Here is a 13,596-nt window from a genome sequence, read left to right as displayed (position 1 = left end):
GGTGTAAAAAGATGTTATTACTATTTAAAACAAGAACCTTTGTTTGGGGCTGTCTTCCTAAAGATTAATGATTTCCTTTGCTTTTTGATGGTTTAATCTATGTAATATGAATTTTTATATGACTACTTATAAAACAATTCCCACTACAAGAGAAACCTCCTAATCTTTAAATTAATCTGTGACTCAAAAATGAAAATTTTTTTCCCCATCTTCTAATGTGAATAATCTGAGATCATTAATAATGATGTTTAAAACAGAGCTCTCTACCCTAGAAAAGCCTACTTCTTCCTTCTGTATTTCAGTAGTCTACTTATAGACATTGCTCGGTTCTCAAAAGCTTCAGTTATGGGAGGCTCTACTGGAAGACCAGTTTCTTATTAAAGATTAAAATGAAGATTTTAAGTCTGCAGAGATGAAATCATTCATAGAGAAAATCTTCATGGACAAGAGTTTCACAGGGTTGGTTGTCATGGATTTGATTACAATAGGCATTATTGGAGGGGAATCTCCAAATAGATAAGACCTCAGCTCCATTCAGGTGTTGAAAATGCACAGAAAACTCCAGGAAAGGAAAGGGAGGAAAAAAGGACTCTTGTCTTTCTCAGGCTTTGTGCTGAGTTAGGGTCTTTATGTTGTATTGCTCTAGTGTTCTGCTTGGTCTGTGCCATCTCAAAGCCTTGAGTCTAAGGAAGTTGGGATCTTTTTCATAGGGCCAGTATGTAATCTATATAGCTGTTACTGATCAGTAAGAATTCTCTTTGCAGTCAAGACAGTTTCCCTGCACACTCACAAGCATCCCTGTACTCTGACGTCCACCAGTGCAGAAGTGAGGGACAGTAGCAGATTTGGGTCTAGCTCTTGGGTTATGCCGTCTACTTTTCAGAAAAATGATCTGATTGGTCCCTTGCCCAGCCCTCCTTTCTCTGTGTGCATTCTCCATTGCTGGTATCGTTGCTAACCTGCGTGTCTCTCTGCACGAGGGGAGAAAGCGTGCTGGTCACTAATTCTTCCTTCCTCTTGTTTTGTAGCACCATCAGCACCAAGCCGCACAGGCCCTTCATCTGGCAAACCCCCAGCAGCAGCCGGCCATTTACCATGCTGGTCTGGCGCCAACCCCGCCTTCAATGACACCGGGCTCAAATACGCAGTCTCCACAAAACAGTTTCCCAGCAGCACAACAAACAGTCTTTACGATTCACCCCTCTCATGTTCAGCCTGCATATACCAACCCACCCCACTTGGCCCACGTACCTCAGGTAAACCAACTTTAACCAACTTTCTGAAGACCAAGTAGAATGTCAAGATTCTCAGATTATCAGCGAGCAACCAGACATTCTCCAAGCTAGAAAAGCCCATGTGTGAAGCTCTTTACCTGTCTCCCTTTATCCTTCAAATACATGTGATCTAGCCATCAATGAATGTTTGTGTGGTTTTATAATGGGAGAAGTTGTTTAGTAGCAAGTTCACTAATATCCCACAGCTGAAACTTGAAGACTATCTTTGGAGTGCAACATGTTTCTTCCTTCTCTCTGTGTCTGCTTTGCTTTGTTTACATGGCTTCCTTGCTGTGAGTATGAAAGGTCTGGGGGCATCACACATCCTCTGCACTCTTGAGGAGACTTACACTGGGTCTGGCGGCTGGAAAATTTGAGCGTGTCTTCAAGACGAGTTTTTCCCCAAGGCCATCTGGTTCAAGTTTCTTCCCAATTCAGTGTTGTGCTTCACGAAAAGGCTGGGCCCCCAGTGTGGGTGGAGCGTGTTAGGGGTCGGAGAGCAGAGTCTTGGGGGAGGAGAGTGGGGTCTTTGTTCTGGAAGTGGCTGGGGCTCGGCAGCTCCCGTAGGCTTCTCAGGTTGCCGTGGGGTGGCCAGGTGTCTGGGACGGCTGTCTGCATGAAGAGACTAAAGGTAAAAGTTACACAGAAGGTGATTTGACTGCTGAGGGTGCAAGTGAAGGAGGTCACGTGAGCTCAGAGCTGCCTTGCAGTTGGCTTAGGAGGTTGGTCTATGTGGTTTTCTATGAACTAAACCCTCTGGATATTAGAATCTTCAAACCCCGGCCACTTGATACTCAGTGCCAGTTTTGGTCAAACGGTGTTATAAGGTGTATAAGTGCCTAGTATATTTTCACTAAAACGGCGTGGGTGGGGGAGGGGGTATCAGGATGGCTTTGGAATTGAGGTGTGGATTTATTTGGTCACCAAGTGAATTCCTAGGGGCTAAAGATCTGTAACGGGGCCTAGCATGTGTTGGGAAATGTGGACCTCCTGGCCCAGTAGAGTTTTTAGCCAGTATACAGTGTCATCATCATCTTACGGGGCTGGGGAAATGTTTAGACAGTGTTGAGCGTGGCTAGGACAGTTAAGATCTTAAGTGTGTTTTATGAGGAAGACCGGGCTCTTTGAGGTGCTTTGGCAAGTTTGGTAGCTGAGTAGGAATATAAACTGAAAGCCAAGGTGGGGTCCAGAAAGCCTCACGTTGGGGTGACTTCTAAGCTGTACTCTAGGGAAAGCAAAAGCATCAGACCTCCAGGGGAGACCAGAAAAGTGCACAGACCTTTCTGAAGTTTTAGCATGAAGGAATGAAAGCTTTTCATTCAAGTCTTAGCATGGCTTGGGGTCAGGACAAGGGACTGCTCTTCCTGGCACCACTGACTCACTCACGACACAGCTTGGGGGCAAATCCTTTAGCTTGACCCTTGTACCGTCCTACAAAGGGGAACACATCATTCAGTTATCCAATGGTCGAGTAAGACCAAAGAAGTTCTTCCACTTCCCATCCTTAAATCTCGTGGCAGAGCTGCCAGCAACCCTAAAACAGACTTAATCAAGGTGTGCCTGCCCTTCATGGAGGTATTGGTGAGTAGTAAGCAGGTACCAAGGCAAGAGATTGGAAAGAGGAAGATAAATTGTCTGTGTATTTAGAAATTCATGAACCTGAGGGATAAATCTCTGAATAGTCAGGTTTATTGCAACGTATTCTCCTTCTCCAGAAGAATGTTTTCTTTAAAGTAACTTAGATATCGCATAATCTATCAGTATTTAATTTGTGCCTTTGCCTCATAGTAAGCTTTGAAAGCTCAAATCACCCCTTAAGTTACTGCCTGTTGTGAAAGCCATTCCTCTTTGAAAACGTCAGGAATGTAGCATTCAGATGGGCAGATATGTGTGAAGAATTAGGGTAGGAGATGCCCAGTATGTTTAGGCCCCAATTTTCATCCAGATTCGTTTGGTGCGTGCTATTTTGTATTGGTAGAATTCTTTCCATGGTTGGAGTACGTTTGCTACTCAGTCAGTTATAACAAAATAGGGAGTCCACCCTGAGAAAGTAGGCCCTTAGTGTCAGAAATAACACTTTCAATCTTCAGCAAAACGAGAACACAGTTGACATGTTGTTTAAGCCGAAGATGTTGCCTGTTTGCGTAAATGAGCTCTTTGTTTCAGGCTCATGTGCAGTCAGGAATGGTTCCTTCTCATCCAACTGCCCATGCTCCAATGATGCTAATGACGACACAGCCACCTGGCGGTCCCCAGGCCGCCGTCGCTCACAGTGCACTACAACCCATTCCAGTCTCGACAGCAGCGCATTTCCCTTATATGACGCACCCTTCAGGTGAGGCGTGTGTGTGCAGGGGCTGGCACGCTGCAAAGCGGTTTACTCAAATGTGGAATGACAGTGAACGCTTCAGACCTTTTTTGAGAATAGGCCAGATTGGTCAGCGTGTGCACCTGAGACATAGTGAGACTCCTCTGGATACTCGTGTCTGTGATGGCAAGGAGAAGATGAGGCGTTTTCTCTGTAGGGAGGGCATGCAGGGTCTGGATTGTTTAGCAGCATCATTCTGTGTAGCTAATGTCTGCATTGGACTGTGTTGGCCTTCCTAGCTATGACAGTGAGCAGAGCAGTAGTTTTCTTCCTGAATTCCAGTAGCTTGGCATGGGGGGCATTGCAGTAGCACAGTTTGAATGGAGGCAAACTCTGGAAAGTCACTGTTGGAAAGGGCTGTGTGTGTTGTCCTTTGATTCCGAGCGCAGGGGTTGTAGCACATCCCTGAGGGGAATAGAACCATCCCTTCAGGTGGACTCTCCTGTCTGATGGCTGCTATGGCAATATTTCACAGTCTAACCTTTTTAATCCAAAAGCAAATACTAGTGCTTGGCTAATTTGGGATAAACGTGGCTTCCCCCTCCTCCTCTTTTTCCACAAGCAACATGAAATCATCCTTGGAGCATTCTATGAAATGGTGTATCTGCCAGTTTGACCAGTGTGCCCCTTGGTGTAGGTGGGAGGGGAAAAGTGAACCTGATTTTTCTTGTTTTGGTTTAAGCTGATATTCTAAGGATAGCATGAGGCTGTATGTGTTGCCAAAACATTAGAGAAATTTGTGTGGTCCTGCCAGTTTTCTGTTTAAATATTCACTCTTCTTTTTTACAGTACAAGCCCACCACCAACAGCAGTTGTAAGGCTGCCCTGGAGGAAGCAAAAGGCCAAATTCCCTCCTCCCTTCTACTGCTTCTACCAACTGGAAGCACAGAAAACTAGAATTTCATTTGTTTGTTTTTTTTTTTAATTGATTTCTCATAACATCCAATAGGAATGCTAACAGTTCACCTTGCAGTGGAAGACATTTGGACTGAGTAGAGGCATGTAGGCCCTTGCAGGTATCCCGTAATTCCATGCAAGTGCCCCAACTCTGCTTGCTGAAAACTGGAAGTTATTTATTTTCTAATGACCCTTCAAAGTCATGAACTCATCAGCTAGCAAAAGAAGTAACGAGTGATTCTTGCTGCTATTACCGCTAAAAATCAAGACTTGGAAAGCCCCTTTTACTAAACTTGAAAAAGGTTCAGTAAATTCTTATCGTCAAACTGATGGATTATTATTTATAAATCAAGTTTGATGAGGCGATCACTGTCAACAGGCAGTGGTGCAACTTTTAAGTTAAGGGAAAACACTTTTACTTTGTAGATAATATAAAATAAAAATTAAAAAAAATTTAAAAATAAAAAAGTTTTAAAAACTGATACAAGTTAACGTGTGTTTGTATAAGCTACTTTTATTGTAGTTGATTATCATCCTAGCTTAATAAAAACTAAGAGGGATGGTTAGCAAGTGCTGTTTTCTGAGCTTAGGATATAGCCTTGTTTGAGAGAAATGCAAAATCAGGATGGTTTTTCTGGTGACTTAGAGGAACGTGGTGTGTCTGCTTCAAGGAAGAAGTCTGTCCTTTGGCAGGTGGAGCACAGCCCACACCCTCTGGAGGAAAGGGATTCCCGAGCTGAGGCTGGCAGCCCTCTGTAGTGGGACCGAGGTGTCCAGAGCCACTCTGCCAGCAGGGGGGGCACGAGGCTGCCCACGATGCCTTAATGATGGAGCCTGTTGAGCTCCTAGTGACTGCCAAGTCACGTGGCGGGAGGCGAAAGAAAGCGCATGCAAGTATGTCAGCAGTATGTGGATTTCACGTAGAAAACCACAAGATCAAGAATGAAAGTGCTTAGGGTACTCAGTGACAACACAGAGAGCTTCTGAAAACGGTTTTTAATTCGTTTAGCAGTTTGTACATCATAGCAAGATCCGCATCATTCCAGAATAAGTTATTTGATTGATTACAGTTCGTCCATGCTTTCCCCTAGGGCCTGTTCTGTCATTACAGATGTCATGTGGGCTAACCTCTCCCACAGGAATAGTGAAATATATGGCAGATAGGCCAAAGGCTTTAAAGATACAAGATGAGTCTACTTTCTGTGTCTTTGTAAAGTGCATTTTTATACCTAAAAGAATGCACTACTCATTCTAGCCCAGCAAATGCTGGATTGAAAATGCATGTTGGTTGAAAGACTAAGGATAACGGAGTATACTGTTGAGCCCCCGTTGCTTGGGGAGGGGTGGGGGAGTGCTCAGGGCAGGGGCAAGCCAACCCACATCTGTAGAGAATACCACAAGCTATGGGCAGGAAGCATGGAGGCAATGGCTTCGGATGGAACCATCCATGATCATTTTGCAGGCTAAGTAAATGTTATGTAAAAAATAGTGTTTTCTGGTCCACAATATTAAACATGGTTGTTATTCCTCTCTATCACAGCGTCCAGAAATTAACAGAAGCAGAGGATTTATAGCAGATAAAACTATTTGCATTGCTGGTCTAGAATTCAAGGCAGGTTAGTGGGCTTAATTCTTTGGTGCTGATGGGTTTTTTCCCTCTGAATTTCTTTGTCCAGTCTTAGACCAGATACAAAAAGTTCCAGAGAGACAGGTTAGAATACGGAATGATGGTGTTGGGAGACAATGTTATAATTCTTTTCACTACAATTAGGAAAGAATGGATGGAGCGGTAACTTAGGTGCTGAAACTATTCTTAGAAATGTGAAACTCATCCTTAGCAGGGACCTTGACAAAAGCTGATGATTTGACTGTGTGGTTCATCAGGAATTATGTTGCTCAGAATAAAGGTGGGCTGAGGACGGAAACTTGGTGTGATGGTATGTATGGCAAGAGCTACAGAGAAGGCTTCCCTGTTTGGCAGTCATGCTTGTCCTCGGGAAGAGGGGATGCAGTGAAAGCCATTGGGGTAGGACAGCCTCCTGCCAAGAAAGGCAAGGACATTTCCTCCATCTGGGACTGTTGTAAAAGAGAGAGAAGGCGGCAGTTTGATGTCACCAAACCTCACTTTTTGGGAGATAATGCATTAGAGCTGTTTAATCAGGGAGCCTTCAGAAAAAGAGTTGGAACATTTGGATTGAAGCAGTGTGAGCATGTGGTTGGGTGAGAGGGCCTACCCTCTTTTGAAGGAATCCATATTCTAACTACAAATATCTGTCATTACGCTCTCTGAGGCGGGTGTGCTCAGTAGCTGTTTTAAGTGTGAGGGACTGGCTGCAGGGTTATCTGGCTCAAGGCGCCTTCCTTCTGGAGGGCTGTGCTAACATGGCCGTAAGCCGCCCAGGCCCTTTCCTTGTTGGAGGAGCCGTGGAAACCCAGACAGATAACAAGTTGTCATCACACGCTGTCCACCTTCAGTGTTTTACAGGGAGGTAGGTGTAAGGCCTGGACCTATGATTTCATTGATTATACCTTTAACTGAGGCAAGCCAGCACCTTCTCTGCACTTAGAGTAAGTTGCTGTGAGACTTGAGGAAGAAGGGAAGTGATTTGCCCAGGATCCCATAGCTAGGATGTGTCTGAGGGTGGGATATGAACTTCCTGGCGTCAAGGTTGCCCCTTTATTCGCTCTACCAAACTCGTCCTCCAGCTGTTTAGTGCTTTTGGTCACATTGATGCTTAGTACTGAGCTGTTGATAGGGAGATCATCTTGGTTTTTGGTGTTTTTTTGTTTGTTTTTTTGGTTATTGTTTTTTGGCTAGGCAGTTTGGTTAAGTGACTTGCCCAAGGTCACACAGCCAGTAAGTGTTAAGAGTCTGAGGCCGTATTTGAACTCAGGTCCTCCTGACTCCAGGGCTGGTGCGCTATTCACCGCGTCACCTAGCTGCCCCAGAAGGAGATCTTGGAAACGAAGCTAAAATCCCTGTATGAACTTGCCAGGCAGGTCGTTGGGATGAGAGCGAGGAAGAGAGAGAGCCTTTGTCGCTGTTGGGCAGCCGAGTGCTCCTTCAGTCCTCACTCCAATGAGAGTGCTAATAAGGGCTTTCATGTAATTTCTATAGCACTTTCCTTACAATAGCCATAGAGCGCAATTTGGGATTATGAATCCGGCTGCTAGTGGATGGCCTCCGAATATTACCAGCAACTATCCAAATTGCTCTCTCTCAGCCTGGAGGAAAAGGAAGGCTGGAATGATTGGGAACTGCCTAAGATAGAAAGTCAGAGTCTGTTCTAAGAACAGGTCCAGCACACATAGCTGTACCAAAGTGCAGGTGTCGAATGTGTAGAGATGCTTGATTTCAGATTCCGAGGTGCAAATGCTGAAGTGGGGGGGAACAGATCACGCAAGTAGCATCAGAAGGCATCTGGCTCGTCTACATGCTAGGTCACTGCCGTCTTGGTGGCTGCGTCTCCACACTGAGGTTTTGTGAGCCAACCCCTGAGAAAGGAAAGGATAGGTAGAAAGAACAGGAACTGGTAAGACCTCACGGAGATTTGGAGAGGTATATGGGTGTCTGTTTTTGTTTTGTGTGTGTCTGCACACGTTCCTGTTTCACCAAAAACACATAGATCGATTAAGCTGGCTTGCGAATAGAACAGGAAGTTTATTATGCACTGAATACTCTACACAGGCTTACTGGTGATGGCCCTGAAATCCTAGCTCCCATTTTAGGTTCCATAATAAAAATACCTTATTCACGGGATCATTGGAAACATTACCAGAACTTTGAGTGTTGTGGGCACCCCCCCACCCCCCACCACCTTTAGTGAAGAATTTTATTCAGAAGGGTCTGGGAATCGTGATTCCCCTCTTCCCAACTAATGCCAGTCAGGAAGTGAACAGAAGCCAGTTTTTTATAAATAAGGCACCAGGATAGAACTCTCCGTCACCGTCCTCCCAAGGCAGTCACACTTGTTCGTTTCCCTCGAGATGTGACACATTTCACTTTTTGCAGTTTGTTTCTGATGGCAGCCCATTGTTATTTTTTTAGAATGGAAAAATGGTTTTTCTTGAGAATTCATTAGGGGACCAAAACATGCCCATTGGGGTGTGGAACCATGAGCTAGTGAAGTAACATTTGCATATCTCAAATTTTAACTACAAAAATATTGTTTTTATTAGTCTAAACAGTGCAATAAAAAGCAAGCAACCGTTTAGGTTAGAAACCTCCTTTAAGAACTAATCTGAGGTAAAAATGTTTGGTTTTTTTGTTTGTTTAACTTTGTGGATAAGCCTCAAACTCGCCCTTTGTTCAGAGAGTGCAGGTGGAAGCAGTGTTAGCCAGAGTGTTGGCGAGCTGTGGCAGGAGACATGGCTGACCTGCCTTTTCCTCTTCCTCAGCCGGTGACACAGATTTCTACTGAAATAGAAAACAAAAATCTCCATTTGTATTCTGGGGCATTAGTGTTTTGGGTTTCCTGACCCACTTATTAGAAATTTGTCCACTTGTCTTTGCCCATTTGTTCATGAAAGGGAAAGTACATATTCTGCCATGGCCTCTGGACCCCTGTGTCATTTGGATCCCTCCTTGTGCACTTGTGTGCAGCCACAGTGGCTGGGCTGGGCTAGGCGAGGGCAGAAGGTGTGCAGGCGAACCCTCCGGGACGCCCGACTTCATCGACAGCCCTTGAAAGCAATGTGGATATGGGCAACTCAACAGCAACTACTTCTGTAAACAGTGATTAGAAAGTTGTAGAGTAAAAACAGGCCTAGTAGGGCAGCATCCAAACGGGAATGAACAATCAACAACATCCCTTGTACAATCTCTGTCTAGCAAGAAGAAAGATAAAGAGGTACATTCAGAAGTCCCCAGCTCGACAGGTAAAAGTGCATGATGCTTCTGTGAGGCTGGGGCGGACTGGGGGTGGCATTGCCAAGTGGAGGAGGAGGCTGCCACCAGCCGTTCTTCAGAGAGGCGTGTACTGATTGTCTATGGCCCGGATGTGACCCCTGTTAGGTGAATCTGTCTCGTAATCTGAGTCCCGGGGTTGGTTCGGGGGCTCTGCTGACTGCTCCATGTGCCGTAGGCTGTTGGCCAGTTCCTCAGGTGGAGGCAGCAGGTGGAAGATCTGCTCGGAAGGAGAGGACCTGGATGGCGGGAGGTCCTCGGGGATAAGCATGTGGGAACAGCCAGAGGAATTAAGGTGAGGAAGGCCCAATTCAGAATTCCAGTGGTGGACAGAGAAAGGGAACAGAACTGTGTTGCTTGAACCTGGGAGACAAGGAGGAGGAGACACAAGAGTGGGAGATGTGTATGTAATAGACTGAGCAGCCACCTAGCTGTAAAAATATTTAGGATTTATGCAATGGATCATTAAAGGCTGCCCCTCTCCCTTCTCCCAGCCTTCCGCAGCCTCACCTGGCGTGTGCGAGACAACCACCACGTAACTGGAGAGCTTGACGTCACAGGCAGCCCCGCACTCGAGGGGGATGGGGGAGCGCTGGAAGTGATGCAGCATGTCCACGATGGAGGGAAAGTGTAGATGCTGCACCCGGCAGTGCCCTCGGTCAGTCAGTGACAGGCGCAGATGCTGCCAGGGGAGGACGAGGGCAGAGGGGAGAAGGGCTGAGCACAGGCAGGCACTGGTCAAGGGGAGGGGTTCCCCCGTGCCTCCTCCCACCTTGGCCTAGAGCTCTCTTGCCCCATACCTTGGCTCTGCCCTGGAAGTTAAATGTGAGGACATATTCTCCCCGTCGTGTCTCACTCTGCCGAACCAGGAACACTCCATGACCTGCAGGACCCTGTAACTGCACTAGCTGAGCCGCCTTCACTCGGGAGATGGGGCCGTGAAACCAGGGATAACAGGAGAGGAAGTGGTCTGTTTTCTGACAGGCCTGGTCAGGCAGTCCCCCAGGTGAGGCACCTAGTGGAGCAGAGAATGTGAGACTGAGTGAGGCTTGTGAAGCCCACCTTGTGTACACCCACCATGGCCTGAGCCCAAAACTGATCTGGCAGGCCTGGCTCCTCTGCGTCCTAGAAAGAGGCCTAAAGAGGGTAGGGAGCCAGGGTAGACTTTTCTTCCAAGGATAAACTGTAGAGGAGTAGGGGTGGCAGACCATCTTGTCTGGGATCTTTACCTTGGTTAAGAGAGTCGGTGCTCCCACTGGGGGAGTTGGATATACCAGGGTCTGGAAGTGAGGGGGCGTGTGATTCTAGGTCAGCTCCTTCTAACCTGCTGGAAAGAAGGACAGAAGGGTGTGCTAGCTCTTACCTCTCACTGGAAGGACTGGGACATTCTTGGAGGCATCAGCTCTGGGGTGGCTTTCCTAAGGGTCTGCAGTTCCCCACACCCTTCTCTGTTCCCTGGTCCTCCGTGTATCTCAGATCTGCCCCCAGGAGCCTACTGCTTTCTTCAGCCCCATTTCGGAAGGAATCGCTGGGGGTTGAGAACAAGGGTTATCCAACATTTCTTCCCCCCTTACGAGTCTAGCCTCCTGGAAACAACCATGGAGACGCGAAGGTTGCCATCCTGGTTGAGAATGATTAAAAAGACATGAGATGTCTTATCAGCCAAGAAAGAACTTGAGTTGGGGGCATCCTTTGACTCCAAAGACCTTGGGATAGATTGTCACACATGTGGTTCGGGTGCACAGGAGGAGAAGGGTAGTGGTCACTGCTTTTGAACTGGGGAAAAGGAGGCTCTTGAGATCCACTCCCACAACGCCTTACCCTCGGTTCATGCATTCTCTGATCTCTGTTGTCCAGGAATTCAGCTGCTGCTCATCTCCTGTCTCAAAGATGATGTCGGTTAAATTATTCACCTGGATGCAGAGGAACAGAGAGTGTTGTCACCTCTTGGGTGGCAGCTGTAGGAAGGAGGGTGGGGGGATGGCCGATGGGAAAAAGAAGGGGGAGGAAGAGGAAGCTGCTGGAAGACCATTTACCTTAAGGACAAAAGTGTTAAGGTTGTCAGGCATTTCTAGCCGTGTGCATCTCCGGATCTCATGAATGGAAGAACAAGCAGCCTGGAGCTTGGGCTTCGAACCCTGTGGAGCAAAGACAGGTTGCCCTCTAGGTACCAGGCAAATAACAGTTTCCTCAAGGCCAGGTATCCCCAAAGTGAGCCATTCCTTATTCTTCAAACTCATGAGCTGGCTCCTGGGCTCTGCTAGGAATCAGCCAGCCAACTCTCTCCCTCCCTCCTTGAATTTCTTCTTTCTAGACAGCCCTGAAACGACATCCCAGGCCCAACATGTGCAAGCAATTGCTTCTTAGTCAGCAGGAAGGGTGCAGACAGGCTGGGCATGGGGCCTGCTGGCCAGATGGACTAGCCTAGTTGCTGCCTTCTCTTCCCCACCCCCCAGCACCCCGAGGGTAGCTCCTGGATGCCTGGAGCAGTTTAGCTAACCTCCATCTCAAGTCCAGTGCAGCTGGGGTTAAGGGGGCTACTTAGGTACTGGGCTCAGTCCCACCAGAAGAGGTCAGGACCTTGCCAGCCTGGTAATCAGAATGCCTGTCCCAGATAACCCTTCTGCCTTCTCAGAAGTCTTTTTGTACAGCCCCAACTGGAAGCAGCTTTCCTGATGTCCAGTTGGGTATATGTTTAATATTTGCCGACCCAGGAGAGAACAGTAGCCTTAGCCTGGGGTCTCTTCCATTAACAGCTTGACTTTGGTGGGATTGCAGGTGGAGCCTCCTGGAGGCCTGGCTGAAGCTGCCCTTCCAGTGTTCAAAGCCAACAATCTTAATCTGAGCAAAAGGACAGGCAGTTCTCCAGGGACCCAGAACTTCTCTTCCTCCTCAGCCTCCTCACTGCCCAATGGATGTTCCTGTTTTCCTACACTATCCTCACTCTCACACACTGTGGGATAGGGGAGCACCCCCCAATCTGGGAATCCATGTACCAAATAGGCTTTGGGTATGTCTTTTTGGGGACCAGAGCAGGGAAGGGTGTCTTCTTTGCTTCTTTGGTAATTCCTAGTCCCTTTGTAAAACTCCAGTGTCCATTCCGCCTCTCCTCAGCCCCTCTAGATCTTATTGAAAGGACCCTGAGTGATTTGAGAGTCAAAGGCTTTTCCGTACATGTGCCTTCTCTTTTCATTCACATCCTTACAGTGTGGCCCCAGCAAGGCCAAATGACAGCCACCAGACCAGCCTTGCCCCACCCTGTGCTCCATCCAGGGACTGGAGTGTTGTCCCCACTGAATAGAGCAGCTCCTTCCTGAGCTGAAGCTGGTGACTCATCCCTGGACTAAAAAAAGGGGATGTGAGCCAGTCAGAATGAAACCAGATTTCTCTCCTGTGGAGGTTACATGGTCCTCATGGGAGCCCAGGGCTTGAAGGCCAGTGGGGAGGAAGTGAAGGGTGAGGGAGGAGTTTGATGGTTCCACACATGTCTCAGGCTTTTCTGGCCCCCTCCTACACATCCCTGTTCTTTCTCACTCCCTTCAGTTCTTCTCTCCCCACCCCCCATCCCCATGAATTATCCTGGCTCACTTCTGCTCCAGGTTAATTTAAAGAATACTGTTGGACACTGAGTATCTCTACTCTGTTTCTTCTTGCAAACTGAGGGTTGGGATAGATGGTGAACCCTCCATTTTACCCAATTGCCTCATGTTGCAGAGGAGAGGCTCGGTGAGGGCGCAGTGAGGGCCCACAATAGTAAGGCGCAGAACTTGGATTCAGACCCATGTCCTCTGACTCCTCACCCAGCACAAAGACCTTCTGCTTAACATTTTATGGGTCTGACCAATCCAAGATGAATTTTGCCTCTTTTAAACCAAATTGTTCTCCAGGATGCCGCAGTAACTACAACCACCCCTTCCCCCAAGGGCGAGAGACTGATCTTTTGATTAAAGAGGTTGGAAGGATTAGAATGGGATTAAAAATCTGGAGGTGGGGGACAAAGGGACCCAGAATCCTGGTTGCTATGTTTCTGGAAGCACTTTGCTAACCCCCTGCAGAGACATAAGCAGATTTGGAAGAAGTTGGTGGGGAAGGATGGGAAGCCGGGTAAGGGAGCGTTCGGTTTTGGTGTGTTTGTTTGGGGGCGTGGAATG

The 13,596-nt window shown here is 47.3% G+C and overlaps 2 protein-coding genes across 13 annotated transcripts in view; one reads left to right on the top strand and one right to left on the bottom strand.

The window, feature by feature from the left end:
• ATXN2 (ataxin 2) overlaps window positions 1–5,026 on the top strand; it is a 110,682-nt gene extending 105,656 nt beyond the window's left edge. For 5 of the 6 annotated variants that reach the window (XM_020970180.2, XM_020970179.2, XM_078154308.1 and 2 more), the window contains 3 exons: window positions 1,029–1,256; window positions 3,441–3,609; window positions 4,432–5,026. In XM_020970180.2, the coding sequence (XP_020825839.1) occupies window positions 1,029–1,256; window positions 3,441–3,609; window positions 4,432–4,460 (426 nt within the window). In that variant the 3' untranslated portion in view covers window positions 4,461–5,026. The remainder of the gene's footprint in view (window positions 1–1,028; window positions 1,257–3,440; window positions 3,610–4,431) is intronic. The other variant, XM_078154307.1, reaches the window with a different exon arrangement.
• Window positions 5,027–5,520: 494 nt separating this feature from the next.
• SH2B3 (SH2B adaptor protein 3) overlaps window positions 5,521–13,596 on the bottom strand; it is a 103,951-nt gene continuing 95,875 nt past the window's right edge. For 5 of the 7 annotated variants that reach the window (XM_020970185.2, XM_020970189.2, XM_020970188.2 and 2 more), the window contains exons 3-8: window positions 11,482–11,583; window positions 11,267–11,358; window positions 10,675–10,772; window positions 10,246–10,460; window positions 9,956–10,127; window positions 5,521–9,808 (exon numbers count right to left, since the gene is read on the bottom strand). In XM_020970185.2, coding sequence (XP_020825844.1) covers window positions 9,504–9,808; window positions 9,956–10,127; window positions 10,246–10,460; window positions 10,675–10,772; window positions 11,267–11,358; window positions 11,482–11,583 — 984 coding nt within the window. In that variant the 3' untranslated portion in view covers window positions 5,521–9,503. The remainder of the gene's footprint in view (window positions 9,809–9,955; window positions 10,128–10,245; window positions 10,461–10,674; window positions 10,773–11,266; window positions 11,359–11,481; window positions 11,584–13,596) is intronic. The other 2 variants (XM_020970186.2, XM_078154310.1) reach the window with 2 other exon arrangements.

This window comes from Phascolarctos cinereus, unplaced genomic scaffold (genome assembly GCF_003287225.1).
Source record: "Phascolarctos cinereus isolate Bilbo 61053 unplaced genomic scaffold, phaCin_HiC Scaffold_4;HRSCAF=312, whole genome shotgun sequence".
NCBI classification, from domain to species: Eukaryota; Metazoa; Chordata; class Mammalia; order Diprotodontia; family Phascolarctidae; genus Phascolarctos; species Phascolarctos cinereus.
Note: the sequence above shows the minus strand (reverse complement) of the source record. Positions and strands in the feature narration are given on the sequence as shown.